Source organism: Scardinius erythrophthalmus (assembly GCF_964197995.2).
Source record: "Scardinius erythrophthalmus genome assembly, chromosome: 22".
Classification (NCBI taxonomy): domain Eukaryota; kingdom Metazoa; phylum Chordata; class Actinopteri; order Cypriniformes; family Leuciscidae; genus Scardinius; species Scardinius erythrophthalmus.
Genome location: NC_138242.1, coordinates 29838126 through 29864931, shown reverse-complemented (window position 1 = coordinate 29864931; position 26806 = coordinate 29838126). Strand labels below are relative to the sequence as shown.

Here is a 26806-nt window from a genome sequence, read left to right as displayed (position 1 = left end):
TGCTGGTAATCATGTGATTGAAAACAGTGATGGAGCATCAGCATATAGTGTTTGCACTCATGGAAATCATCTGCAATGATGCCGCGCGCTGACTGACTGACTGTATGCGTTACTGTATTTCTCCACGGTCTCATTTCCCAATGACAGATGCTTTCTGACTGTGTCTACATCAGTGCAAACTGCATCTCTGGGATGCTTCATGCAATCTGAGATGTTTGCCGTGCTTTATAACGTTTGCAGTTATCTCTACACTAAGGTCGTAGTGTTTATGTTGGCTTGTTACATTTGATATATATCGAATAGTTATCGCCAGTTGTTGTTAATCAGATTCAAGTGCCGAGCATCTGTGAGCACTGAACGTCTGCATCAGTAGCGAGGCCTCTGTTTCCATGACAACCACGGGCTGAAAATAGCCCGCTCTCTCTCTCTCTTTCTAACATGCATGTATTTATTGTCTCTGAAGACATGCCAGTGTTTTTTTCCTCCTTTCCCCTGCTGTCTGACTCTCCCCTCATTGGCTTTCTCCTCCCCTTTGCTTTCCAAAGCTCACCTCTCTGCTCCCCTCCGCTGTTCTCCCTCCATCTCGGCTGATATATAGTGGCTCAGTTGCCATGGAAACCTCCAGAAACTATGGTGACGGGTCTTACAGCATTGCCTCAGCAGCACCAAGTGGCTGAGCACAACTGCATGCAACGATGTATGCAAATTAATACAGTAAATTGGCCAAGTCAAACTGAAATGACAATGTTTTATTTGTACTAGGATTACTTTTGTATATATATGTAATTTGAAAAAACATAAAAAACGGTTTATATATATATATATCATTTTTTTTGAATATATATATATATATATATATATATATAGTAATTGATACATATACATTTATAAAAAAAAATTATATATATATGACAAAAACATTAAAAACTCTCTATATATGTTTTGTATATATATATAATTATAAAATTACAAAACCTTAAAAACTGTTTATATATTTTTTGTAAATATTATTTATTATTTATAATTATTTATACATATATTATTACAAAATAATTCATTTATATAATTAATTTGTAATTTTATATATATATATACACACACACACACACATCTGTATATATATATATGACCTGGACTTTAATATTAATACATTTCATTGGCCATCAAAACAAGTCAATTAATGTCTTTTAATTTATATACTCAGTGCAATTAGTGGCCTTTTTTTTAATTTGGGTAACTCTTTTTATTATAAAGCGATTAACAGATCTATAATATTGTTGGTTAGTGGGCTTTGGAAATATGCGCATAGTTTACGTGTTTAGGTGTGTGCTTTTTCTTACTCTGCAGTTGTGCTGTGAAATCAGTGATGGTGCAGTTGCCATAAAATAGTTTATTTTCTGTCCTGAAACACAACAAATGCAGATACAAGTTACATATACAGTGCAGTTTGGAGTCCAGATAGTGTGGAGCAAAATGAAAGCACAATTCCATTTGACGTGATTAAATTCAGTTATCATTAAGGTATGTAACTGCTATCAATAATAACGTAGATCAGCAAAACCAAGGTAATTGATCACCTGTTTTAACCCTAAAATCATTTATGAAGAGGATATATGTTGAAAGGAAGGTTCTGTTTTCAGTCCCCATTAAAGCCATTGTTTTTGAACATGCATAATTGATCAACGTCAGCGGTTGCTATAGTTTTGATAAAAATACTTCTCACTGGGGCTTAATGCAGTCAACCGAGCGTTTATTCAAAGCCTTCAAAAGCTACAAAACCAGAGCGAGAGTTTAACACCACGTGAGCCGCCGTTAGTCATTTCATGAGCCTGGCAAACACAAATGACTGTAAAACATAAGTTTAAGGCCGATCATATTCAGTGTCGTTTCCGATCCATTTCATCTCCGCTGCTTCCGTTCATCCTACTCCTTCTCTATCGGCCGGGCTGAGTTCAAGAGAGAGAGAGAGAGAGAAAGAGAGAGAGAATGTGAGATATGATATGCCGTCACCCAAAACCTTTCAACCAATTATGTGGAAGAAATAGCATTCTCATTACTCATGAAATGATATATTATGTAAATTGAGTGCATATCAAAAGTGTATATCATGGTAGTATCTGGTGTACTGCATTTAATTTATGCTAATTTAGGATGATTTTATAGAGTAATGAGAATAAGAATGTAATGAGATTTTTTTTGCATTACAATAATTTGATTTTTTTTTAAATAAATATGTATATATATATATATATATATATATAAATGTCATTTATTTAATTGTCATGAAAATAATATAAATATTATGATTATATATATATTTTGAAATATATTTTCCTTTTATTTTGGGGAATAAATATGACCTGGACCTCAACACCAATTAATACTAGGTGACAAACTTCTCATTTTCACATCATCACATTTTAATACACGTTGTCTTGGCCATCAAAACAGGTAAATGAGTGTCTTCTAATTAATATAATCAATGCCATTTTTTAATCTGGGTAAACTACTTATATTATAAACAGATTAAGGATCTATGATTAGTAAGTGGCCTGTGAACATCTAACTGTAAATTGTGATGATAAGTGGATGGAATGAGCAGGAAATGTGGATAATATCTAGTTTGTGTGTTCTGCACACAGAATTCAGATGTAGCACGATGATAATGTGCTGTTTTAAATGCTCCACATTACGCCAGCCAGTGGCATTACTAAAAAGAGACATGTGAAATTCAGTATGACTTTCCCGCTTTAATTATCTTTCTGTAACATGTTGCGTGGGAGGAAATCCATAACGCATCTAGTTAGTTTCCCGCATCTAAAGCTTGTTTGAATTCTGTGTGGAAGCCAGAATGACATATACATTAAATCACCTTAAATGTATTCATTCTCCTCAGGCAATGACTTGAAAACTAGCCCTAGAGACGTCAGGTTGCGTAACTTCATTGTTTGTTCGTATTCTTTGTCTGTGCCATGTAACTTTCCATCTGAATGTTGTCTGATGACATATTCTAATGTTTTACAGAGGTTTTCCCAGTGATAATGTTTAACTGGTGACACAAGAATGTCAGAAAACATGACACAGCAGTTTAATTAAGGAAGCATTGACTCGTTCTACATGCGCCCTCTAGTGAAACACTGAAGCGCTGCTTTTAAAACAATCAGCTCTTGTTCCTACACACGTCTGTTTATCACGGTGGGGAATTTTCATTGAATAATATGGGTTTAACACTGAGCTAATGATATTTTCTAACTCCTAACCCTGCCCATAAACCTTTTTATATTTTTATTAAGGCATTATTTAGTATGTTTGTTAAGTTTATATATATGACAACAAGGTTTCCACAGAGTATATTACCTTTGATTTCCAATTTGCACTCCACCTCATCTTCTCCGAGGTCGTTTACAGCCTTGCAAGAGTATTTTCCACTGTCGAAGGTGCTGGGTTTGCGGATGTTGAGCGTCAGAACGCCCTGGTTATTCTGCATCAGGAACTTTGGATCGTCGCCTATTATCATCTTGTTCTTCATCCAGATAATCTTCGGCTGGACAGAAACACAAAGAGGTCAAGCTGTAATTCCTACTGCAATTTCTATTTCAAATAAGACTAAAAAGTTGTATTCGTATATTGTATTTAAGCCTTTATTTATTTACATACACTCTCAGAAAAAAAGATACAAAAGCTGTCACTGGGACAGTACCCTTCAAAAGGGTTCTAATATGTACCATTTAGGTACTAATATGTACACGTTTGGTACCAATATGTACCTTTGAGGGACTTAAATGGGACTTTAAAGGTGTACCTTTTGAAAAGGTACTGCCACAGTGATAGCTTTTGTGCCTTTTTTTCTGAGAGTGTATTTGTAAGGTACTTTCTTTGTATTAGTTGTGTTTTGTGAAGATGTGTGTGATTGTACTGTGTATATGTGAGCCTTTTAACCTAAGACAAATTTCTATCACTGGCTGATAGAAAATAATGTTTTTTTAATTGAATTGAATTGAATTTGAATTAATATATAATTACTCTAATTGTTTATTTATTAATACATCTCATGACATCATAGTATTAAACTAGATATGACACTGATCTTGTTTCATGGTAAAATCAGTGAATATGTTGTAGTGCAGTGCAATCCTGCAGTGGATTGTAAGGGATGTGAATGATGTTAAATGATGGTGAGTGTATGTTAAGGCAAAAACATTGGTCAATTTTAAGATTTTGGGCTATTTGGCTTTTCATAATGTTGTTGTTTCAGACTAGTGGAAAAAAAAAATCCAAATTACACTGGTAAGTGTTTATTTATTGCACTTTATCTATTTGCACCTGTAGATTTAAACTAAAATACATCTTTAAAGGCTTTTTTTCTCTCAAAATCTTCACTTACATACACCAAATTGTACAGTTTTATTTGTATCTATATGAACAAATCTCTCAATAAAAACTTTCAGAATATAGATAGGAATAAAACTGTAAAATTTGGACTCCTTTAAGGCAAGAACTGCATTTTTTAAAAAGTTTTATAATGATATCCAAGGTCCACTTCTAATGTTAGCAAGATTTTTACACCAAAGCATCCTAATTTACAAGAAATAAAAGCTATTTTCTATCCTGTTTTGGACCCTCTCTTTCAAAAACTTTTTGATTGGTGTGGAAGTAAACGCCCACTGCAATGATTGGGTAACAGTTTTGCATATTAATATAATTTTCAACGTCCCCGCCACCATTACAAGTGTGAAACTGTTTTGAAAACTTCCGATGCTGAAAAATAGCAACCGGTGAAATTCAGCCATACATGTTTGAGCCAGAGTCTGATCCTGAATCAAAGACAAACCTACACCGCAAATACCAAAGACACTCCAGTCTGCGAGTACGTGGTAATTAATCATCTTTATTTATATTTATTCCTTATGTATTTGTAAGATAGTATTATATTTTATTATACTATGTTAGTGTTGAAAGAAAAAGCCTGTGTCGATCTGTGTCGCTTAAACACGAATCCACAGTCAAATGAAGTGAACACGAACCGTGTCGTACTGATGCGATCTGGAACTTTCATGGTTCATTCATGCTTTCCTAATGTTAGGATCATAAGTATGGAAAAGCAAAGACTGTGTAAAACGTCTTGTAATCCTCGGAGCCGTTTCTATGGTTTTGTTGCTGGACTAATCCTGTGTCTCTGGTATTTACCACTGCATGGCATGCATGAATCAGTGGGCGGGGCTAAAGAGGTAATGATGTAGAAGTAGGCGTTGATCATCTGCAGAGAGGCGGTCTTTCGTCACACTATGATGTCATACTGAGACAATATCCGAAACGAGTCATTTTGGGAGCTTGGTTTCAATCAAAGCTACCCAATAATATAACACACTGAGCTGAATACAAGGATTCTGCCCACATGTACTCAACATGCTGTTGAGATGATCACTGTGTCTTACCTTAGGAAAGCCCCTGACTGAGCAGCTGATGGCGGTGCTGTAGCCTATAGTCACAGATCTATTGACGAGGGGTGCGGTGAACTTGGGGGGAGAGGTCATATCCTTTTCCTTGTAAGGAGGATGTTTGAGTTCCAAATCTGGTAGTGTGACATAGAGAAAACTGACATCAAAATCTACAAACATTGATATCGGTGCGACATACAGCCAACATCCATAAATATTAGTATTGTAATTTTGCAGTTGTAATGTAAAATAAAATAATGAATTAATGATATATATAATATAATATAATATATTTATCATTAATAAATAATTATTAATAATGTATATTATAAATTTTATATTAGTAATATTACATTTTATAATAGTAATATATATATGAGTAATTTGTCTTCTTATTATTATTATTATTATATTGATATTTATATAAATTACAAAATGTCTTATTTTGTTTTATATTCTTATTTAGTAATAATAATTTTATTATATAAAAATATTACATTATTATTATTATATTGATATTTATATAAATCACAAAATGTCTTCTTTTGTTTTATATTCTTATTTAGTAATAATAATTATTTATAAAAAAATATTACATTATTATTATATTGATATTTATATAAATCACAAAATGTCTTATTTTGTTTTATATTCTTATTTAGTAATAATAATTCATTATATAAAAATATTACATTATTATATTGATATTTATATAAATCACAAAATGTCTTGTTTTGTTTTATATTCTTATTTAGTAATAATAATAATTTTATTATATAAAAATATTACATTATTATTATTATAATATTGATATATAATCACACATTTTGGTTAAATTGTGCATCCCTACAAACAAGCACACAGCAAACCTAGATTTTAAAATTGTAATTACATTTTTATTATTATTATTATTTTTTTTAATTATCCCTGAATCCTGCAGCCCTAACTAGCTAACTAGTCAACCTTAGTATATCTCTCTTTTTTATTTTGATGTTGTTGAACAGATTTAAATAGTTTCTGCAGTTCAGTCAAATAACTAATCTTCATTTTTATCGTGAATTCTCCTGACATTTATTCGGTTCCCCACACTGACCAGTCTTGGCGATGACAGCGGTGTTCTTGCTCATGCAGGGATCTTCACTGAGACCGCAGAGGTTCTCGCTGTAGACGCGGAACAAGTACTCGTTTCCGATGACGAGGTCAGAGACGGTGCAGTTAGGGCGGCGATTGTGTTCGTACACCGTAAACCACTCCTACAGGGTGATGAGAGGACAACACATGATGGATTGAAAATGTATCACCATAACAGTGGCCCATAACTTGACCCAAATGTTCCATGTAAGAAATAAAGTCACACAGGTTTGGACGTAAATGATGACAGAATGGTCATTTTTGGATGAACGATACCTTTAATGAGTGCTTTGGTGGATAAATGTAAACCAGATCTCTCACCTTGGTTTTTTTGTCTGCTTTCTGGATCGTGTACCCAGTGATGTCACAGTTGCCGTCATCTTTGGGTGGTTTCCACTCCAGCGCTGCATTGAAACCCCAGACATCAGTCACATGCACTTGAGTCGGAGGGCCCGGTTTATCTGGGAAGAGAGTTGGAGAGTCAGAGGCTAAACTTGATGAATGTCTCTGGAGTAAATCAGCGCTCAGTGTGTGAGTGATAAGACAGAGAGAGATTTTAGAGTTTAACACAGAGTTTCCCAAACCAGGGTTCGTGAGGGAACTGGAGAGGGTTTGGGATTTGATGAAAGCTAATTATTAGTCAAAAATAAATAAACATTTTCATTGTATGATTTATTTATTTATAAAATGATTGCATTCGCATAATTTAATCAATTCAATTTTTAAATAAAAATATTCAAAAAATTTAAATCAAAATAAATATATAATTTTAAAATGATTTATATTTGCATAAATAATTACATTAATAGTAATTAAATTATAAAATTAAAACAAATACATAACTTTAAAATTATTTTCTATTTACATACATAAATACTAAATAAATTAATAATAATGATTTATTATTTAATAATTAAATTAATGATAATTATATATAAATGTCAATTTAAAATAAATTAATAATTTCAAAATAAATAACACTAAAAAAGATGAAATATTTTTTTTTTGATTACCTGCATGTCATGTGACCGAAATCAGAGAACCGTTGAACATGCAAATCTGTTATCAAATTATTGAAATATTAACTTAATCTCAGGGGGTTAAGTTAATATGTTATTTTAAAGGGGTACTTAATTTGTAAATTGTAAATATTGTGTTAAAAATAACTTTATTAGTTATTTGTTATTATTAAATTGCATTAGATGGCTATTATTTCACCACCATGCTCTCTATATATCAGTATTGACCACTGAAAAATCCTTATTGGTCGACCACTGGTTTTAATGATATTCATACGTCTTTTTTGTCTTACCTACAATTCGGATGTCTATGGTGGCTGAGTCCTCCATGTTTTCAATTTTCAAGACAAGTGTGTATTTCCCAGAGTGATCTCTCTCAGCGGAACGAATGAAAAGGATGGAGTCGACGTTTGAGGTCCTGACACTTACTTTCTTTTCATCCACTGGCTGCCCGTCCTTCAGCCATGACGCAATAGGACGAGGTTTGCCCTAAAAACACACGTATACTTGTTCATTTGTAAAGCGATCTGGATTTGGATGCGGTTCATTTGTATTTAACATACACACCTGGAAGGGGATGACAAGGTTGATTTTCTCTCCGACTTTCCTGATGTATTTGGTTCTGAGTTGACGAGGAAGACGGATCTTCGGATGCTCTGAAGCGAGAGGAGAACATCACTGTGAAGGAACAAGTTTGCTAGAGACACAACTTATGTTTAATGAATCTTACTTTGTGCTTACCCATAATCTCTCTGACAGTGACTGATTGCCCGAGTAATGCTGGAGGGCTTTGGCCTGCAATATTTACTGCAAACACACGGAAATTCACCTTCTCTCCAGTGGGAAGGTTTCTCACCACGAAACTTTGACGATCAACGAGTCCAGCGTTAGCAGGATGCCACTCCGTTTCTGACACGGAGAGAAAATCAAAGAAATTTACATTAAAAAAAGGATTATTAACAATAATACTATGCAAAATGTAAATTTAAAGTAACTAAATAATTTAAAAAAAATTATATTTTAACATACATCATTAAAATAATAATAATAAAATCATAAAAATTGCAAATTAAAATAAGAATTAAAATAAAACAAATAAAAATATTTTATTTGTTAAAATAATTAACAAGTAAAAATTGGGCTGGATGATATATTGAATATTCAACATATATTTGTAATGATTTCACATGCAAAAGAAGATTGAGCAACACTGTCCTTGTCATGAGATTAGAATAGATTAATGAGAGCACTAAGACTGATTCAACGACACTGAATGATTTATAACGATTTGTTCACATTATCACTCAAAAAAGTTCCCAGAAGGTGTTCAGTGTATGTTAGTGTTTTAGTTAAAAATATTTGCAAGTAAATATTAGATTTTTATTGTTATAAGTAAACAAATATCTTTTTATAGTTGTCATTCATTTTGTTAATGACATGGGAACTTATATGGGAAATGCAGCCTTGCAAATTACCTAAAAAAAAAAACTAACGAACATGTTTTTTTATATATCATTTTGGTTTTAGTTAATGATTATAACCCTGAATGAACAGGCTGAAAATTAAAAAATATATATTTTGCTATAATTTATTTTAGCTATATCACCCAGCCCTATTATTTAGCAGGTGTTACAGTATTTATCCATGTATAGCATGATATAGGAGCGTTTAAATTGTATTAACAAGCAACCTTGCCCAAGCGCACACTGCACATGTTTCCACTAGCTTTGTGTAGTGTTAGTTTAGGTCTAGAATGATTTGACGTAGAAGATGATTCACCTCCTTCCTTGCAGTATTCTATGAGGTACCCATCAAGCCCTCCAGCTCCGATCTTCTCCGGAGCCAACCACTTCAGTGAGCACGTAGTGTCCGTGACATCATCAACGGTCAACTTAGTGGGCTCACTAGTGGGGGCTGAGAGAGAGAGAGAGAGAAAGGAAAACCAAGAGTTCAAGGGATAGCTCACCCAAAAATGTAAATTAGCCCATGATTTACTCACCCTTAAGCCATCCTGGTTGTATATGACATTCTTCTTTCAGACGAATACAATCTGAGTTATGTAAAAAAATGTCCTGGCTCTTTCAAGCTTGATAATGGCTGTATGAACTTGACGCACAACATCAAGTTTAAGTGTTAAGGTCCTTTCACACGACGCGATTTTGACGCACAAATAATTTGCCAATCAGCCAATCACATACTACAAGGACAACGATTTGAAAGACGTGTGGCGTAGCATTGCCAACCAACTCGGTTATCACGACTGTATGGAAGCTTGTTTCCGCCACAGAATAAAACATTTTAAAAGATAATTGCGACTTTTTATCTCACAATTGCGAGTTTACATCTCGCAATTATGACTTTTTTTCTCAGAATTTCGAGATATAAAGTCAGAATTGCGTGAAATAAAGTCGCATTTGCGTGTTATAAAGTCAGAATTGCGTGTTATAAAGTCAGAATTGCGTGTTATAAAGTCAGAATTGCGTATTATAAAGTCAGAATTCTGACTTTTTTTCTCGCAATTGCGACTTTTTATCACGCAATTGCGACTTTATATCTCGCAATTCTGACATCTTTTCTCACAATTGTGAGATATAAAGTCCAATTCTAAGGGAAAAAAGACAGACTTTTTTTTTTTACCTCAGAATAGTTTATACAGTATCTCACAATTCTGACTTTATAACACGCAATTGCGACTTTATTTCTCAGAATTGCGACTTTATATCTCACAATTGCGACTATTTCTCAGAATTGCGACTTTATATCTCGCAATTGCGACTGTATTTCTCAGAATTGCGACTTTATTTCTCACAATTCTGACTTCATATCACGCAATTCTGAGAAGAAAAGTCACAATTCTGACTTGATATATTGCAATTGTGAGAAAAAAAGTCAGAATTGTGAGATAAAAAGTCGCAATTATTATTTATTTATTATTCAGTGGCGGAAACAAGCTTCCATACGACTGTATGTTGTGTGATAGTTTTAGTCGTTGTATAGTCCTGTGCTGTGTAGGCTAACAGGCTAAACTACATTTGGGATAGAAAGCTAACACTATTATCGTCAAAGATCCGTGTTTACTTTAAACATGTAACAAAATGTAGTGAGACTATTTAGGGCTGCTTTTAGTATACATTCTTCATGTGATATCTACAGTTTCTATTCGAATGATTTTAACTTGTTACTTTGTGTGTTACATGTAATGTGTATTGACATTACAAAACGCACTGTGTTTAGTTGAAGACGCAAAAAAACTGTGGAAAAACCTCAGGGACACCCATGTGAGAAAAAGGAGAGAGGAAAAGGAAGCTAAAAGTGGACATTAGCATACTCCCCTTCAGACTCTCTGTTCTTTAAGATTGAGTGCACCCAAAACCTTCTTTTCTGTCTTTTAAAGAAAATGAAAAGCTCGTCTTCACTGGATGATGATGATGAAGTGTCCATGTTTTTTCAGCTGTCGGCGCGAAAGTTTTGGAATGTTGAAGCTCTGAACGTCACAGACGTCGCAGATTCGCATCGCGGCTGATGTGAATGGTTTTGACGCAAACTATTCACACGCGAACTATTCGCTTTTTCGTTTCGCGTCCGGTGTGAAAGGGCCTTTACTCTTTTGGTGTAAATCGATGCGTACGGTCGTCTGCCAGAAGCTAGTTATTTTAGTCAATAAAGTTTAAAATATGGATATTTTTCATACACAAATGCATCGCTTCACTTCAGAGGGCCTTTATTGACGCGTGGAGCACTTAAATCATGAATAGATGCGCTTTGATGGACTTCCAAAGACATAAAGCCTTTATTCACTGCCATTATGAAGCTGGAAGAGCCAGGACATTTTTTAATATAACTCTGATTGTATTCGTCTGAAAGAAGAATGCCATATACACCTAGGATGGCTTCAGGGTGATTAAATCATGGGCAAATTTTCATTTTTGGGTGAACTATCCCTTTAAAACAGGAGACAGAAAAATTTCATCACAAATTTCATAGCAAAACCTTCTCACCGATTGGCATGAATGGTTTGGAGGTGAGACTGGGACCCGACATTCCGATTCCATTGACCGCAAAAACTCTCATCTCGTACACAACGCCTTCAATCATGCGCTTGGCCTCGTATGTTGTGTTCTCATACACGTCAAAGTTAAGCCTCGTCCATCTAGATGATCCCTTCTTCTTCCTCTCCATCAGATAGCCTAGGAAACAGAAGCAGAACAGATTCCTGTTGACATGACGCAGTGACTTCTTCCAAGTGAGTTAAATAGGTTTTGTTTACACCGTCAGTTTTTTGGGATTGACAACCGCATTTACTTCCAGGTGTGAGTCCATGGTAGCGTCTGTATAAACGTGCAACGGGAGCGTATTCTCTTACCAGTAACCACATTAGCGAATGTGACCAAAGTAATATTAAAGATGGCGATGTCCATAAAACTGAAAGGTCTAATCACTTTTAACTTGACAAGAGCCCATCGGTCAAATCTTCATTAACCCACAGCAGGCTTTATATCTGAGTGGAGAGCGGAGCATTTGAGTCCTTATGGATAATCACAGAATGGTTGTGTTTTATTTTCTACTTACAGGTGAAACCCGAAAAATTTGAAAATCGTGCAAAAGTTATAATTTTGATGATTATGGCTTACAGCTTATGAAAACTCCAAATTCAAAGAAAATTTGAATATTACATGAAATCAATAAAAAAAAAGGATTTTAAATACAGAAATGTCGGCCCTATGAAAAGTATAATCATGCATATGTACTGTATATAGTTATATATACTAAATATATTAGTTTCACCTTTTCATTTGAACTACTGAAATACACAAACTTTTGCAGGATATTGTAATTTTTCGAGTTTCTCCTGTACTTTTCTTCTTACTTGTGCACTTTGTTAGAAAATGTTCATTTATTATTTCTTCAAGTTTTTTATTTATTTAGGATTGTTTTTTTTGGACCATTTCAAGGTTCTAAATATTCTTAAGAATTATGGACAATAATATCATTTATCGCAATTATTTCTGGGACAATATATCACCCAACAAAAAGTAGTTATCGTGACAGGCCGAGGAAGGAGTTCGGTTATAGACTGCGGTTGTCACTCCCGTAAATAACTGTACTGTTTCTGAACTGTATGAAGGACTAAAATACATTTTTCCATGGCTGTGAGAATGTGGCTATAATGTCTTGGTATTTAAGTGAGTGGGGTTGAATTACCTGTAATAGGTAATTTCAGGTGTGTGTTATGTTACTCTAACAGGTGTGTTACCCTTTAAAGGTGCTCCTCCATCAAACTTTGGAGGCTCCCAGATAATATTGGCACAGTCTTCTCCTACTCCAGTACACTTCACGTTCTCAGGAGGATCAGGAACATCTGCAAAAGTGGAGAGAATTTAGAAACACCTACAATGGCATGGGCTTGACTCCCAGGGAATGCATGAACTGATAAGATGATTAATAAGTTGCTTTAGATAAAAGCATGTGCCAAGAGCATAAATGTAAACCTAAATGTGCATTTAAGACCCTAAAGGTGCATTCACACTAACAGTGTTTCAATCATTAGAGGTCGAGTAGTGTTTGTAGCTAGTAGATGTTCAACTACTTGAAATGTCTTGCTTCAGTTGTGGTCATAACCACAGTGCCATCTGCAGGGAGAAAGAGGCAGTGCTGGAAACACACCTACGATTTTGATGAAGAGGTTGGCTTTGTCCTCGCCTGCCGGGTTGGTGACAGTGATGGTGTAGTTCCCTTCATCTTCTCGCTCGGCTCCTTCAATGACGAAACAGCTCAGCTCTTTCCTGTTTTCCACACGTACACGTCCCTCTGATTCTGTCACTGCCTGTAATATACAGGGACAGCGGTTTTATTATATTAATATTAAAATATTAAACAATATTTTGCATTGTCTCTTAAGCTCACCGCATTTATTTGATCAGTAAAAACAGTAATATTGTGAAATATTATTACAATTTAAAATAACTGTTTTATCTTTTAATACATTGTAAAATGCCATTTATTTCTGTGATGCAAAGCTGAATTTTCAGTGTCATTAATCCAGTCTTCAGTGTCACATGATCAGTGTCAATCATTCTAATATGCTGATTTGCTGCTCCTATACATACATTTAATTTATCTGAAAATTATAGCCACATGATCATGAGACCCTGTATTATTTCTTGTTAGTCTACTTACAGTACACAAAAAATAAATAAAAAATTGTTCACTCTGTTCTTCATCCACGGCACACACACATTTTTTTGTTATATTTGTGCAAATTATATTTCCATTTTACGGAGCCCTGCACCTGAAATGCAGGGAAAAAGATGTATATCCTGGCCACAAATTAACAAATAGTTCCCACTACTTACTAATACGTCAGCACGTTTTACTAATTCGTTCCCTCGTTTTAAGTAAATTGTGTGCCTGAAATAATAATACGTGCCCTCGATTTACTAAATCAAAACAAGGGAACGAATTAGTTCACAGTGGCCACAATTTACTAAAACCACTGAACGAACTAGAAAATCGTCACCATGATATGTTTATGTTTTTGTCTGCATGTCGTGTGGGGCTCCATACCATTTAACTTTTATTAAAAACCCTGGTAATAAGCATGTGTAATTTCTTTATTCAACGGTTCACAGTAGGCATACATATTTATTTCTGTAGTTGTCCTTGTTTTACCATATTGATACATCCCTAGTCATTACCAACTAGGCCAAGTCTCAAATAAGTAACTTCAAATATTTTGTGAATTATTTCACATTTATTACGTGATCTAATAGAGAGTCTACAACCTATTTAGGGATAATCACTGGCACATGACAATAGCTAAAGAAGAGTATGCATTTAATTTAAATAAAGTCCCTTGACCTTACAGAGTTGCTATAGTATAAATACTATAAAAGTGTGAGATTTGTATCTGTGCTAGTGCGCAGATCCAACAAACCATTCTGTGATTATCCCTCCGCGTGCCATAAGGTTGCCAACAGCTGTATAAGAGTGTTTGTGAATTATTTAATCGTGTCGTAATTGTCATCAAAGTTACGTGAGCGTATGATTACCTTCTCTCCCTTCATCCAGCAGACGGTGGGAGCGGGATCTCCTGTGATCTCCACATCCAGACGCAGCTTGTTACCAGCAACAACAATGATGGTGTTTTGAGAAACCATATTACCAGCCACATCCAAATGGATCTTAGGGGGATCTTAAAAGGAGCAAGACAAAGTAAGCGGACGCCAGCAAGTGCAGTAAGGGAGCAAAAGTTCTGATGCTATGTAGATAATAAGAGAAATTAAAAGTCTGGCAAAGGGATTAATCGTGGTCCTACCCAGGGTTATTATCGTCAACTAAAACTAAAAGGGTAACACTTCACAATAAGGTTCCATTTGTTAACATTAGTTGACTACATTAGTTAACATAAACTAACAAAAATATTTCTGAAGCATTTATTCATCTTAGTTAAGGTTAATTTCAACATTTACTAATCAAAAGCTGTATATTATGTAAATATTAATTAATGGACTTAAACTGACATGAACCAAAAATCAACACTACCGTTAACAAAGATGAATTAATATTGTAACAAATGTACTGTATGTACTTTGTTAGTTAATGCAATTAATGGAACCTTATTGTAAAGTGTTACTATTAAAACATTTAAACACAATTATGTTAATTGAAATTAAGCTGAAATAAATTAAAATATAAATAATAGTTGAAAAACTTAAAACTAAATGAAAATTAGTAATGTTGCCTTGGCAATAAACTGAAATATATATTTAAGTAAATATATATATTTTTAATTATTACAATTATTCTAGTTAATTTTTAAAAATATTAACTGGAAACAAACAAAAACAAAAAACGAACTAAAACTGAAATAAAAGCCCATTCAAAATATTAATAAAACTATAATAAAACTAAAATAACACTGGTCCTACCTTGTCTGGGAACGTAGTCGATCTTGATTTCTGAAAGAAAAAGAATAATCTGATTATGTACGGTCACAACAGATCAACAAATCTGAGATAGTTGAGTTTCCTTCTCACCCAGGAAGTTAAGTTTAGCGGAGAGTGAGAGCGCATAACCGTCTGGGACAAACGTGTAATCTCCAGCATCCTGTGGCTTGACGTCATCAATGACTAAACGATGAACCCTGGAATTGATTAACGCACACACACACACACACATTTAAAACATGCATAATTATATCTACGAGCGAAGTGAACACATGCGCATGTATCTGAACGCTGACCTGCCGATGTGGGTCATCTTGATACGGTCACTGGCCAACACTTCCACGCCATCCTTAAACCATTTCCCTGTGACCTTCTCGTCAGACACCTCACACTTGAACACGGCTTGCTCTGCCGATTTGACCGTAAGATCTGCGATACTTTGCAACACCTCCAGTTCCTTCTCTGGGGTTGAGTTTGACAAAGACAAGAAAAAAAGAAAGAGTTTTAAACTTCGGTCCTCAAAACCACCGGTTAAACAACTGTAAATAAAAGGATGGTTGGAGTAGTTACCCTCAACGATGAGCTCTCCCTTCGATTGGCCTCCATTGGTGTAAACAAAGAACATGCCATTGTCCTCTAGTGTTGCCTCCTGAATAATAAGACAGTGACGTTTCCCATCCTTTTTAAATCGATAGTTGGAATTTTTATCATCTCGAGACAGCTCCACATCTTCATGCATCCTACAAGTACACATACATTAAAAATGTAAACTGTGTTGCCTATGCAGTAATGATGCGATTTCATCCAGAATGCAAAAAGTGAATATTGGTGTTAGTTGACATAATTAGCATATTAGTTGACATATTAGTGCTGTCAAATGTGTTGTTCTGGAGATGAAATATGTAATTATAGCCATTCGATTTTACAGTACAATTGAAAGCAATATTTTTTTTAACATTTAATAGGCTTAAAAAACGTTGCAAACTATTGTCTGTTTGTAGTTTGTTTTTACCAAATGACGTGTGCTCCCTCCTCAGACACTTCTATCTCAAACTCCACTCTTTCTCCAACCACAACATGATAGTCATCCAGCAGTTTAGTGATGGTGATCGGTGGCTCTGCAATGCACAAATTTGGTGTGGTGATTTAAAAAAAAAGATTTTAAACATTGTACCAGATAAAGAAGGTGTTATTAAATTGCATTGTATCATCTCAAAATAAAACAATACATTTGAATGCAAGTTGGACTATTCCTTCAGAATGCAGTTTTACAGTTTACTTTGACAATAGTTAATGAAACTGCAACTTGCTTCTTAGAAGGAGAATTTTATGCTAATTAAATTCCACTTCACAATGATCAATTGTTTGCTTTGCAAAATCGATTGTAAGAGTGCTGTTTTTTTAAGGTTGCCCCCCTACTGATAAAATCTAAGATGAACTGATCGAAAAGAAGAGACTTTCCCATGACTTCTTTAAAAGATGATTTCTCAATTATGTGTTTTGATTTATGGAATAGTTCATTACTTTAAAAAGGGAAAACTGTTATGGTAATAGGGTCGATGCATAATCCCAAGTATTTGTAGTAATTATGTAAACTAAAAAATAAAAAAAGTAATGGCTTTTAATAGACATGTCAGTATTTGGAAACAGAGGTGGGAATAGGCCAAAATCAGGCAAGTTCATGTCAATAAAAAATGTGTATTAAATAATGACGTTACTGTATTTTTTATTTTTTTTGGTAATTGATTTACACCCACCTTTAACAAAGACTTCAGTGAAGCATTTATCAGTCCCGATCACGCATTCATATGCTGCATCATCTGCCAGACTGCATTTGTTAATCGTGAGGGTTCGAATGTTTCCATTGGACTCCATGATGTATCTGTCACACAAAGAGTCGGTTAAAGGGGACATATCATGCTAAATCCACTTTTTTAGCCCTTAAATGCATTTTGCTGTATATTTGGAGTGTTTAGAAGTACAGAAAAGTTGAAATTATTCTCTTCAGGTGCTTCGTGGATATCTTTATATTCTGTTTTGGCCTTATTTTTCAACCTGTTCAGATTTTTCTGTTATCTATGTCGTTTTGTGAACTATTACGTCACAGTATTTGCAGCTGAACTGCCAAATAAGGATATTGACTTCCAGCCCAACACTTCGAGCAATCCGCCATTTTTATTTCTCGCTGCAATTTTGTAGTCCAAGCTAAAGGATGCAGAAGTTACGAGAGGGTAAGTTAAAATGTTTGGTTGTTGGATGTAGTAACCCACACGCTTCATTACACCGTCTAATGTAGATGAACTGCCGCGCTTGTGACAGGGCGCATGTTTGACTGAAAGAACGAGCAGAGAGACGCACTCTCTCTCTCTCTCTTCGGAGCCAGGCGAAAGTGTAAACAAGACACCGTCTCCAAACTAGACGCTGTCTTGCTCTCTCTCCCTCGCACATATTAATCAAAATAAATCGACACGGTGGTCGGAAGACCAAAGTTTCATGTGTAAATACAGTAACACACCATTGCGATACATCCATATGAAGACGCACATCAGAAAAGGGGTAGAAAAGGGGCCTGTGGAGCTATAATAATGAGGAATTCAGACCCAAGCATTGCAGTTCCGCTTTATATAGACTACAAATGTATGATTTATATGTAAAAAGGAATGATTTAAAAGCATGATATGTCTCCTTTAAATCACAGAAATATTTCCAATATTAAACATGACAGAAGCCACAAAATAAGATTGGATCTACAGGCTTCTCATGGCCTGTCTATTTTGGACATTTTTGCCATTTTGTTCGGTGCATGAATGACACACTTCACTTTTAAAGTTCAAAATATTAAAAACTGGATGATCTTCAATAATCATAGCAATGTTTTTGGTTCAAATAAAAGCTGTTTTTTGGCCATTAATGTGTCTTTGGAATTGAATGTTTCTGCATTCTCACTTGGCAGAAGTTTTGATCTCTTGGCCGTTCTTCAGCCATTTGACCTCAGCATTAGGGTCAGCCACCTCCACAGACAGGACGATCTTCTTTCCTTTATTAACAGAGTACGCCGACTCCAAGCGTCTCAGGAATGCTGCGGAAACATCCCACACACGATCACACACACTCACAAACAGAAGCACAGAGACTTGATTTTTCATTCATCTCTCCTTCACGTACCCTCGCTAGCTTTGGGCTCCACAACCTTCATCTTCTTGAGTCGTTTCAACATTCCACGCAGGTCAGTGATGCCGTACTGAAATGCGATCTTCTCATACTCGCTGGGATGAGCGCTCTTCAGAATCTCCCAAACGTCAATCTCCAACTCTGGCTCTGGCTTCTTTTTCCTGTGAAAGAGACGTGATCAATAAAAGTCAGCGGTTAGAGGAGATGGAGTGTGCTTTTAAAGGACAGAATGAACACTTACTTTTTAGCAGCTTTGAGAAGAGCACTGAAGTCCAGACTTCCCTCGTCCTCCCCAGCATCACTGTAGAGCACGTGTTGAATTCACAAAACAAACATTTCATCCAATATAGTACATACTTGTAAAAAGAACAATTTATGAGTTAAATGTATATATACAGTACGTAAAAAAAACACAATCACATGCTCATATTTATGTTTGATTTACAAGTGTGCGTTCATTTGTTTTCCTCGCATTGAGGGAAAAGAAAAAATGTTCCTAAGTCAATGTTATCATATACACCCCAATTTTTAGATTTAAATTAGATTTAGATTAACAGTTGACCAATATGTGACCCTGGATCACAAAACCAGTCGCTAGTCGCACAGGTATATCAGTCGCAACAATACATTGTATGGGTCAAATTTATATAATTTTTTTTTTATGCCAAAAATCATTAGGATATTAAATAAAGATCATGTTCCATGAAGATATTTTGTAAATTTCCTACCGTAAATATATAAAACATTTATTTTTGTGAGTGAATGCAGCACAATCACGAATGTAAATGAACAACTTTAAAGGCTTTAAACTTTAAAATATTTTGCACCCTCAGATTCCAGATTTTCAATAGTTGTATCTCAGCCCAATATTGTCCTATCCTACCATACATCAATGGAAAGATTATTTATTCAGCTTTCAGATTATGTATAAATCTCAATTTCAAAAAATTTACCCATGTGACTGGTTTTGTGGTCCAGGGTCTCATATGTGTTTTTTAATTGTTGATTCAATTATTGAATTTAGTCCTGTAACTGTTCAGTCATAAATTGTGAGAAATATATTCTGTCACTTCTGTCTACTCAGACTTACGCTCTTTTGAAGGCAGACAAAATATCTGCTTGCTCCTCTTGTTCAGCAGCTACAGACAAGGAAGAATGATAAATATAGAACAGTCATTTACAGATTCATACTAAGAGATAAAGCGTGTAAGTGTTATTTTTGTTGTGTGTGAAAGACACACTAACCCTCCACAGTGACTTCAAAGGTGCAGCTGTCACATTTGTCTTTGGCAGACACTTCACATCTGTATCCACCTGCGTCTCCTGGGACCACCTTGACGATCTTCATCTCGTATGTGTAGATCTGGGAGAGAATGAGCGAGCGAATGAAATGTGCCACTTGATGATGTTCAACAATACATGTCACAAAGTCATTTTATTTGATCAACTTAGTGTAAAGAGAATCTATGTGTTGACAAAAAAAAAACATTCAATGTATAGCGCTATTAAAATGATTTAAAGAGTTTAGAAGGTTTATAATCATAAAATTAAAAACTTTAACATTACAGTTTTGACTTTGAACAATAACCAAATGCTCTACTTGGATCGAAGACCAATACACAGCATATTTATGAAACCTCTGGCCAGATGTCATCTAAGACTAATCATAACTTTTAAGTCAGTAACATAAAAAGGTAGATTAGTTTAATTTGAATCTGAAAAGTAAGACAGATTTGCCCTGACTAATTGTTATTAAGTCAGACTAGTTCTTAAACCGATGTCAAAAAACAAGTGACAAGCTTTATTTGTGTATTTTATCCTCAACAGTTTTTGAAATGATGCATGTTTTCAATCATCGTCTAATAAAAAAAAATAAATAAAAAAAAAGACTGCATCTGGACAAAAAAGTTGTGCTTGAACACACCACAACTAAAGCCGACGGTTAACTAGCATGTATGCTCTGTGCCTTTGTGAAAGATAATAACGTCCACAACAGCAGATGACAGCAGTCTGTATTCTTCATTCGAAAAAGTAAACGTGAATTAGGAATGCAAATATACAAACCGTTAACAAAGCAGCGCTCACTTACCATTTTGAAATAAATCATGCTGATCAGTTTGTCTTCACTTATATTAAAGGGATAGTTCACCCAAAAATGAAAATTCTAATAGGAGAAAAAAATACTATGGTGGTCAATGGGGGATGAGATCTGCTCGGTTACAAACATTCTTCCAAATATCTCCTTTGTGTACAGCAGAACGAAGAAATGTATACAGGCTTGAAACAACTTGAGGGTGAGTAAATGATGACAGAATTTATTTTTGGATGAACTCTCCTTTTAATTAGGCTTCATACGGCCATGTCGTAATGAAAATATTTGAAGAAGATGAAGATGTAGGAAAATGTGTAAGTGCGTTCTTTGTGAGCCCTGTTGTCTTAGTCGTTTGCTTGCTTTGTCACTTTCGTTTTTCTTCTCATGTGCTGGTTTACAAAGCTGAACAGACAATCTTGATGGGCCGACGCCGGTTCATCATGCTCAATTGGCCGGGCTAAAGCTGATGGAGTTTCCTAAAGCTGACGTGTGGAACACACCGCAAAAACTAGCCCAAAGATGCTCACCGACTGCTAGATGTTGGCCGACTGTCGGCTTGGTGTGTCCTGGTGATGTTTATGCAACTGGCATTTGCAACTGAATTTAGAAATCCTGTCATGGTGCATATTTTTTTACATTATATGGCATTATATATGACAGCACAATGCCCTCTAACCTTAGTGTTTCTGTCATAGGTCTCTTTTATCTGGATGTGTTTTCCCGCTTTGCTGCCGAGGTCCATCCACTTCCCCTTTAACCACTTCATGGTGGGTTTACGTGTGAGGTTGGTGGAGTCCACCTTAACCACAAATGATACATCTCTACCTGTGTATAAAACATCAATATCAGCATCCTGTCATTCCCATTGATGGTTGTTTTGTTATGGTGCTTTAATAATGTGTGTGTGTGTGTGTCTGGGTTTCTATACCTGTGATGGCTACCACACTTTCTGGCTTCTCCAAAAAAAGTCCTGTCAGCTCGGTTCGTCCTGCAAGCATGGAATGAGTAAATACAAAGATACACACACACACACACACACATGCAGACAGACTCGGATATTCACAGATAGGGATCCTGTAAATAACAAGCCATGGTGAAAATGCTGTCAACAAGCACGCTCTGTTTCCATTTTAAATATTCCTTGCAAATATTTAAAACATATATTAATTTCAAGCATAAAACATATTGGGTTGTCTAAAATTAACAACGGATTACATTAATGATAGTATCACTGAAATAAATTAATTCTGAATGAGCTTCATGCACAAGGTAAAAGTCAACAATTCTTTCCACATTTCACTTTTATTTTGCAGTCATTCATTTTAATTAAAATGTATTTCCATATTAGGGCAAGCCAATTATATTTACACACACCTCAATGTAAATATAATTAGAACTGTTGCAAATTATATAGAGTCATGTCATGCACACCGGCTTAGAACTCTAAAATAAGTTCTAAGTGACTCCTTGTAATTAGTAAGTGGTTTATATATAAGGACAATAGAAGGAAGTTGCTAAGGGATTTTTATCAGATTTATTACCATCCTCTCCTGAAGCTTCTGCAGATGAAAGAACACCATTAAACTAAAATCTACTGTGTGCACATCTGTATATTTTTTTAATGGTTAAATACTCTTGTCATTTGGAAACAATGCAAGCTAATGATGTCACTTACCATCAGGTTTTAACTCTGTGGAAAGAAATGAGAAAAGGTGACATTAGACGTGTCAAAATATATTCCTTGCAAATATTTAAAACATATTAATTTCAAGCATAAAACAGTAATACACTGGGTTGTCTAAAATTAACAACGGATTACATGAATGATTGTATCACTGAAATAAATTAATTCTGGATGAGCTTCATGCACAAGGTAAGAGTCAACAATTCTTTCCTCATCTCACTTTTTTTTTTTCAGTCATTCATTTTAATTAAAATGTATTTCCATATTAGGGCAAGCCAATTATATTTACACACACCTCAATGTAAATATAATTGGAATTGTTGCAAATTATATAGAGTCATGTCATGCACACCGGCTTAGAACTCTAAAATAAGTTCTAAGTGACTCCTTGTAATTAGTAGTAACTTAAGTGGTTTATATAAGGACAATAGAAGGACGTTGCTAAGGGATTTTTATCAGATTTATTACCATCCTCTCCTGAAGCTTCTGCAGATGAAAGAACACCATTAAACTAAAGAAATCTACTGTGTGCACATCTGTATATTTTTTAATGGTTAAATACTCTTGTCATTTGGAAACAATGCAAGCTAATGATGTCACTTACCCTCAGGTTTTACCTCTGTGGAAAGAAATGAGAAAAGGTGACATTAGACGTGGTTAAGTAAAAAATAGAATTATTTGTAATATAGGTAATATATTATACACTTTCAACTATATTTGGATTTCAACAATATGCTATTCTGTTAAGTTCTCATTTAGCTAACTAACTTTAGCTATGGACTTTCCTGAGGTAACTTAAACGTAACGTCACGTGACACGTTATTTGCAAGCTGATTTATTCCGCTGTTGAAACACTGATTTCGTGATTACATGAGGCATGATACATTTTAGTAAGTATGGTCCTTTATATTTCAACATACCTTCTGATGTTCATTCACTTTTATTTCGTGCTAAATGAATAGTATTGAGGAAGATTGGTTCACTCGCGCTCCACTGCCGTTTTGAACTGAAGAGGCGATTATCGTGATTAACTTCACTTCAGCCACATTTATTATTTTTTTCAGCCAAATTTCCGTCAAAGCGACATTTATTGTTTGGATTTCGCAATAACATGAACGCAGTTTGAAAGCGGAGACGTTCTTTTATCAAAATTAAAGTTTCTTAGCTATAATCTCGTTTGTTTTTCAAGTTAGCCTACATATTATGTGACCTCGTGATTTAACTAATTGATCTGGAAATCGGGTTCAAAATGTAGTCAAATTAGATATAAATATTTTAACTATTTTCGTCACATAACATTTTTTTTATTTTTTTGGCATAAATATAGAAATGCAAGCTCAGTGAATTCTGTGCACACTCGTTCTTCAGTGCCCTATTATTTAGATTAATGTTTGACTTATGTTTTTTTAATGGTTAATTCTTAAATTATTAGCCCCTATACATTAGGTCCTGCTAAATCCTAAATATGTGGTTACATATTTGTGAGAAACACATTCAGTCAAGTGTAGGCTACCTATGCATAACTTTATATATAGGCTATTTTAAATAGTTAAATGTCGTGTAACTTGGAAACAATGCAATCCTCTGTGGGAAAAAAGGAGAAAATTGTATATAGATTACAGCCAACTATTTACAATTAGAACAGTGAATAATAATACATCGACATTTTTATTTATTTATTTATTTTGAAACTATTTTAACTCAGAAATTGCTAGTAAATGTTACAAATAATTACAAAGAAATGGCAAGTAACACATTGAATTAAACATTAACTTTTTTAAAGTTTAGTAATATTAATGTCTCAATTACCCGACAAAAGACATGTTTTTAAATATATTTCAATAAAATGTTCAAATTGCGGACATGATGACTAAATGATTTAGTGAATCATGACTGATGACCACTTAAATTACTACAAGTAACCATTCTGACATCATCTGTCCTGATGATATATATATTCCAGACCTCTGAGTAGTAAGCTGATATGTTTCAGGAATCCTCAGGCAGTCGGCCACATGGAAGCCTTACAATACTAAAAATACGACACCAGAAGAATATAGGTGGAATAAACTGACCTTCTGTATATTTTTACATGCACTTAATAAGCTCTTTGACTGAGACTGATATGCTTTGCAGGGGACAAAAATGCACTTGTTATAGTGTTGGAGCCGTAAATTTGATTGACCTTGATGCGCTTTGCTGTATAAACATCGGTTCGATTCCTATAGGTTCTGGTTTAATGCACATGCAGTTTGTTTAACACTCTGGTGCTCTTCATGAGGTGGTCAAAATAAAAAAATATATTTTAATGAAATGAATGTACTTTTTAATTCGATCATTTTTTAAAATGTAATATTTTGTATTTTTAGGGGATTTTATGGTACTAAGTTTTATTAATGGAATAGTTATGATCCATTTATTACCTGTTAACCACTTTTTAAGCATAGACATGAAAATGAAATGTCCAACTTAAACTGTGGTAAATCTTGAATGCTTTGGAGCAACAGTCTCAGACTTCAGTTTGATCTATTTTCAAAGAAGACACTTTATCGCTGGAGTGAAAAAAATGTAAAAAGTGAAACTCAAAAAAATGATTGAAGTTTATTATTATGAAAAATGCACTTTTTTTATTTTATATGAAAAAATGTATTATACATAATATGTTTTACTCTAAAACTGTGAGAAAATCAAAGCCATTAATCTAAATAAGTTTTGAGGTTGATATCTCAAAAACTGAGCTTTCAGTAAGATTTAGTTTGGACCGCAGTACCAAAAGTTTCCACTAGATGAAATTCATCTCCCATTCATTTTCAATGCGATCATTTTTCACCACGAACAATACAAGTGTGACTATTTTTTTTCAGGAACATTTAACCTTTTCAAATCATGTCCATATTGTTTTTGTTTGTGTGTGTGTGTGTTTACATCAGGTGCCAAAACCTTTACCAAGTTTCGTAACATTCCGTTAAAGTAAAAAATTCACACACAAAAAAACAAAACGTAACATTTTTTCAATTTTTGACCACCACCAGAGTGTTAAAAAAGGGAATTTTCAAGTAACAAGAAAACTTTTGAATTTCTTTAAACAAGAAATATGCTGAAAAATCCTATAAATATATTTCCTAGTTATCATCAGCATCTGTGGTTGGAAAAACCCATATCGGTTGAGTGCTAATTTATTGTTTTGGCAATTAAGGTGTTGATGCAACTTCAAGAAGTTTCCACTCGGATGATGAGACTCTCTGTGATCATGTGGTCTGAAATAGCAGCATGCCTAACATCCACCCGCCTCATTCTCAGGAGGGCAAGATGTTGCCATAGCACTTGTGAAAAGGCCATGATAACTCCTAACCTCTCTTATGTCAGGCCAGGAATCCAACGAGCGACCACACCGATATCAAATAGCAAAAAGATCTTACTTTGCTCTTATGGTCAGACAAATAACTGTCAAAAATTACTGACCCCCAAGTATAATGACCCATAACCAAAGATATGCAGCAATTTATTTTATGTATAAGAGGACGTGCCAAGCTGGATGTTTTTATGTTTCCACTAATTGATTGTAAATAAACTAGGCGACCCATTCCAGCTCAATTATATTTTTTAAGGGCCCACAATCTTTTAGAAAGTATGGATCAGCTTCCTTTTGAAGGATGTTGTTGTTACTCATTTAGGTCTGGCTAAAATATGAACCCCATTGATGTCATTTGTCTGTCTTCCCCATGCAGCCTCTTTTTTAAAGCACTGTATCACATTTCAAACCACACACACACAAGTTAAAACAGTAAAGTTATAAGCACTCACAAACCTCTACTGGAACACCGTAAGTTCATAACATCCCATGTCATTTAACAGAAATAATAACACAGCGCAATCAGAAACAAATTTTGTCCCAGAAGAACTGATTGACCCTGTATAGTGTATTAAAGTTGAAGTGTGATTTCTGCACCAATAACGGCAGCATTTGCAGAAAGACAGCATGTGGAAACACAGTCGCATAATGCAGATTTGTTAAAGTTGCTCCAAATTTTGTGGCATTTAAAATTTGGAAATTTTGTTTCAATCCTGAAAACAGGTGAAAAAAATTTTTTTTCTTTAAAATTCTCTAAATTACTTGCAATATATATTGATTAACCCTGCCTTAAGTTTAATTTATGTTATAATCTGCTTTTATATATTTTGGTATTCATAAGCATTGGCTTTGTTATTTATATATTTATTTAAATGTATGTTGCTTGAATTTATTGTGTTTAACATTGATACCATTGATATTAAAAAATATATATTTAATAAAAGTCGAAAAATATCTTTCAGGTAGTGGATGA

General features: G+C 34.5%; 1 protein-coding gene and 1 gene segment (V, D, J or C); one reads left to right on the top strand and one right to left on the bottom strand.

Moving 5' to 3' along the window:
• Positions 1-26806, top strand: part of LOC308682903 (Ig kappa chain V region 4135-like) — a 1009768-nt gene that overhangs the window by 942085 nt on the left and 40877 nt on the right.
• mybpc2b (myosin binding protein Cb) overlaps positions 1376-26806 on the bottom strand; it is a 30672-nt gene continuing 5241 nt past the window's right edge. The window contains exons 2-30 of one of the 2 annotated variants that reach the window (XM_081352370.1): positions 23086-23100; positions 22473-22487; positions 22339-22356; positions 21726-21785; positions 21474-21622; positions 19951-20068; positions 19796-19844; positions 18947-19006; positions 18700-18866; positions 18481-18613; positions 17292-17416; positions 16547-16652; positions 16105-16274; positions 15831-15996; positions 15625-15731; positions 15517-15546; positions 14638-14780; positions 13253-13412; positions 12843-12947; positions 11587-11775; positions 9368-9502; positions 8330-8497; positions 8156-8244; positions 7882-8077; positions 6891-7030; positions 6532-6691; positions 5436-5572; positions 3358-3544; positions 1376-1946 (exon numbers count right to left, since the gene is read on the bottom strand). In XM_081352370.1, coding sequence (XP_081208496.1) covers positions 1924-1946; positions 3358-3544; positions 5436-5572; positions 6532-6691; positions 6891-7030; positions 7882-8077; positions 8156-8244; positions 8330-8497; positions 9368-9502; positions 11587-11775; positions 12843-12947; positions 13253-13412; positions 14638-14780; positions 15517-15546; positions 15625-15731; positions 15831-15996; positions 16105-16274; positions 16547-16652; positions 17292-17416; positions 18481-18613; positions 18700-18866; positions 18947-19006; positions 19796-19844; positions 19951-20068; positions 21474-21622; positions 21726-21785; positions 22339-22356; positions 22473-22487; positions 23086-23100 — 3320 coding nt within the window. In that variant the 3' untranslated portion in view covers positions 1376-1923. The remainder of the gene's footprint in view (positions 1947-3357; positions 3545-5435; positions 5573-6531; positions 6692-6890; positions 7031-7881; positions 8078-8155; positions 8245-8329; positions 8498-9367; positions 9503-11586; positions 11776-12842; positions 12948-13252; positions 13413-14637; positions 14781-15516; positions 15547-15624; positions 15732-15830; positions 15997-16104; positions 16275-16546; positions 16653-17291; positions 17417-18480; positions 18614-18699; positions 18867-18946; positions 19007-19795; positions 19845-19950; positions 20069-21473; positions 21623-21725; positions 21786-22338; positions 22357-22472; positions 22488-23085; positions 23101-26806) is intronic. The other variant, XM_081352371.1, reaches the window with a different exon arrangement.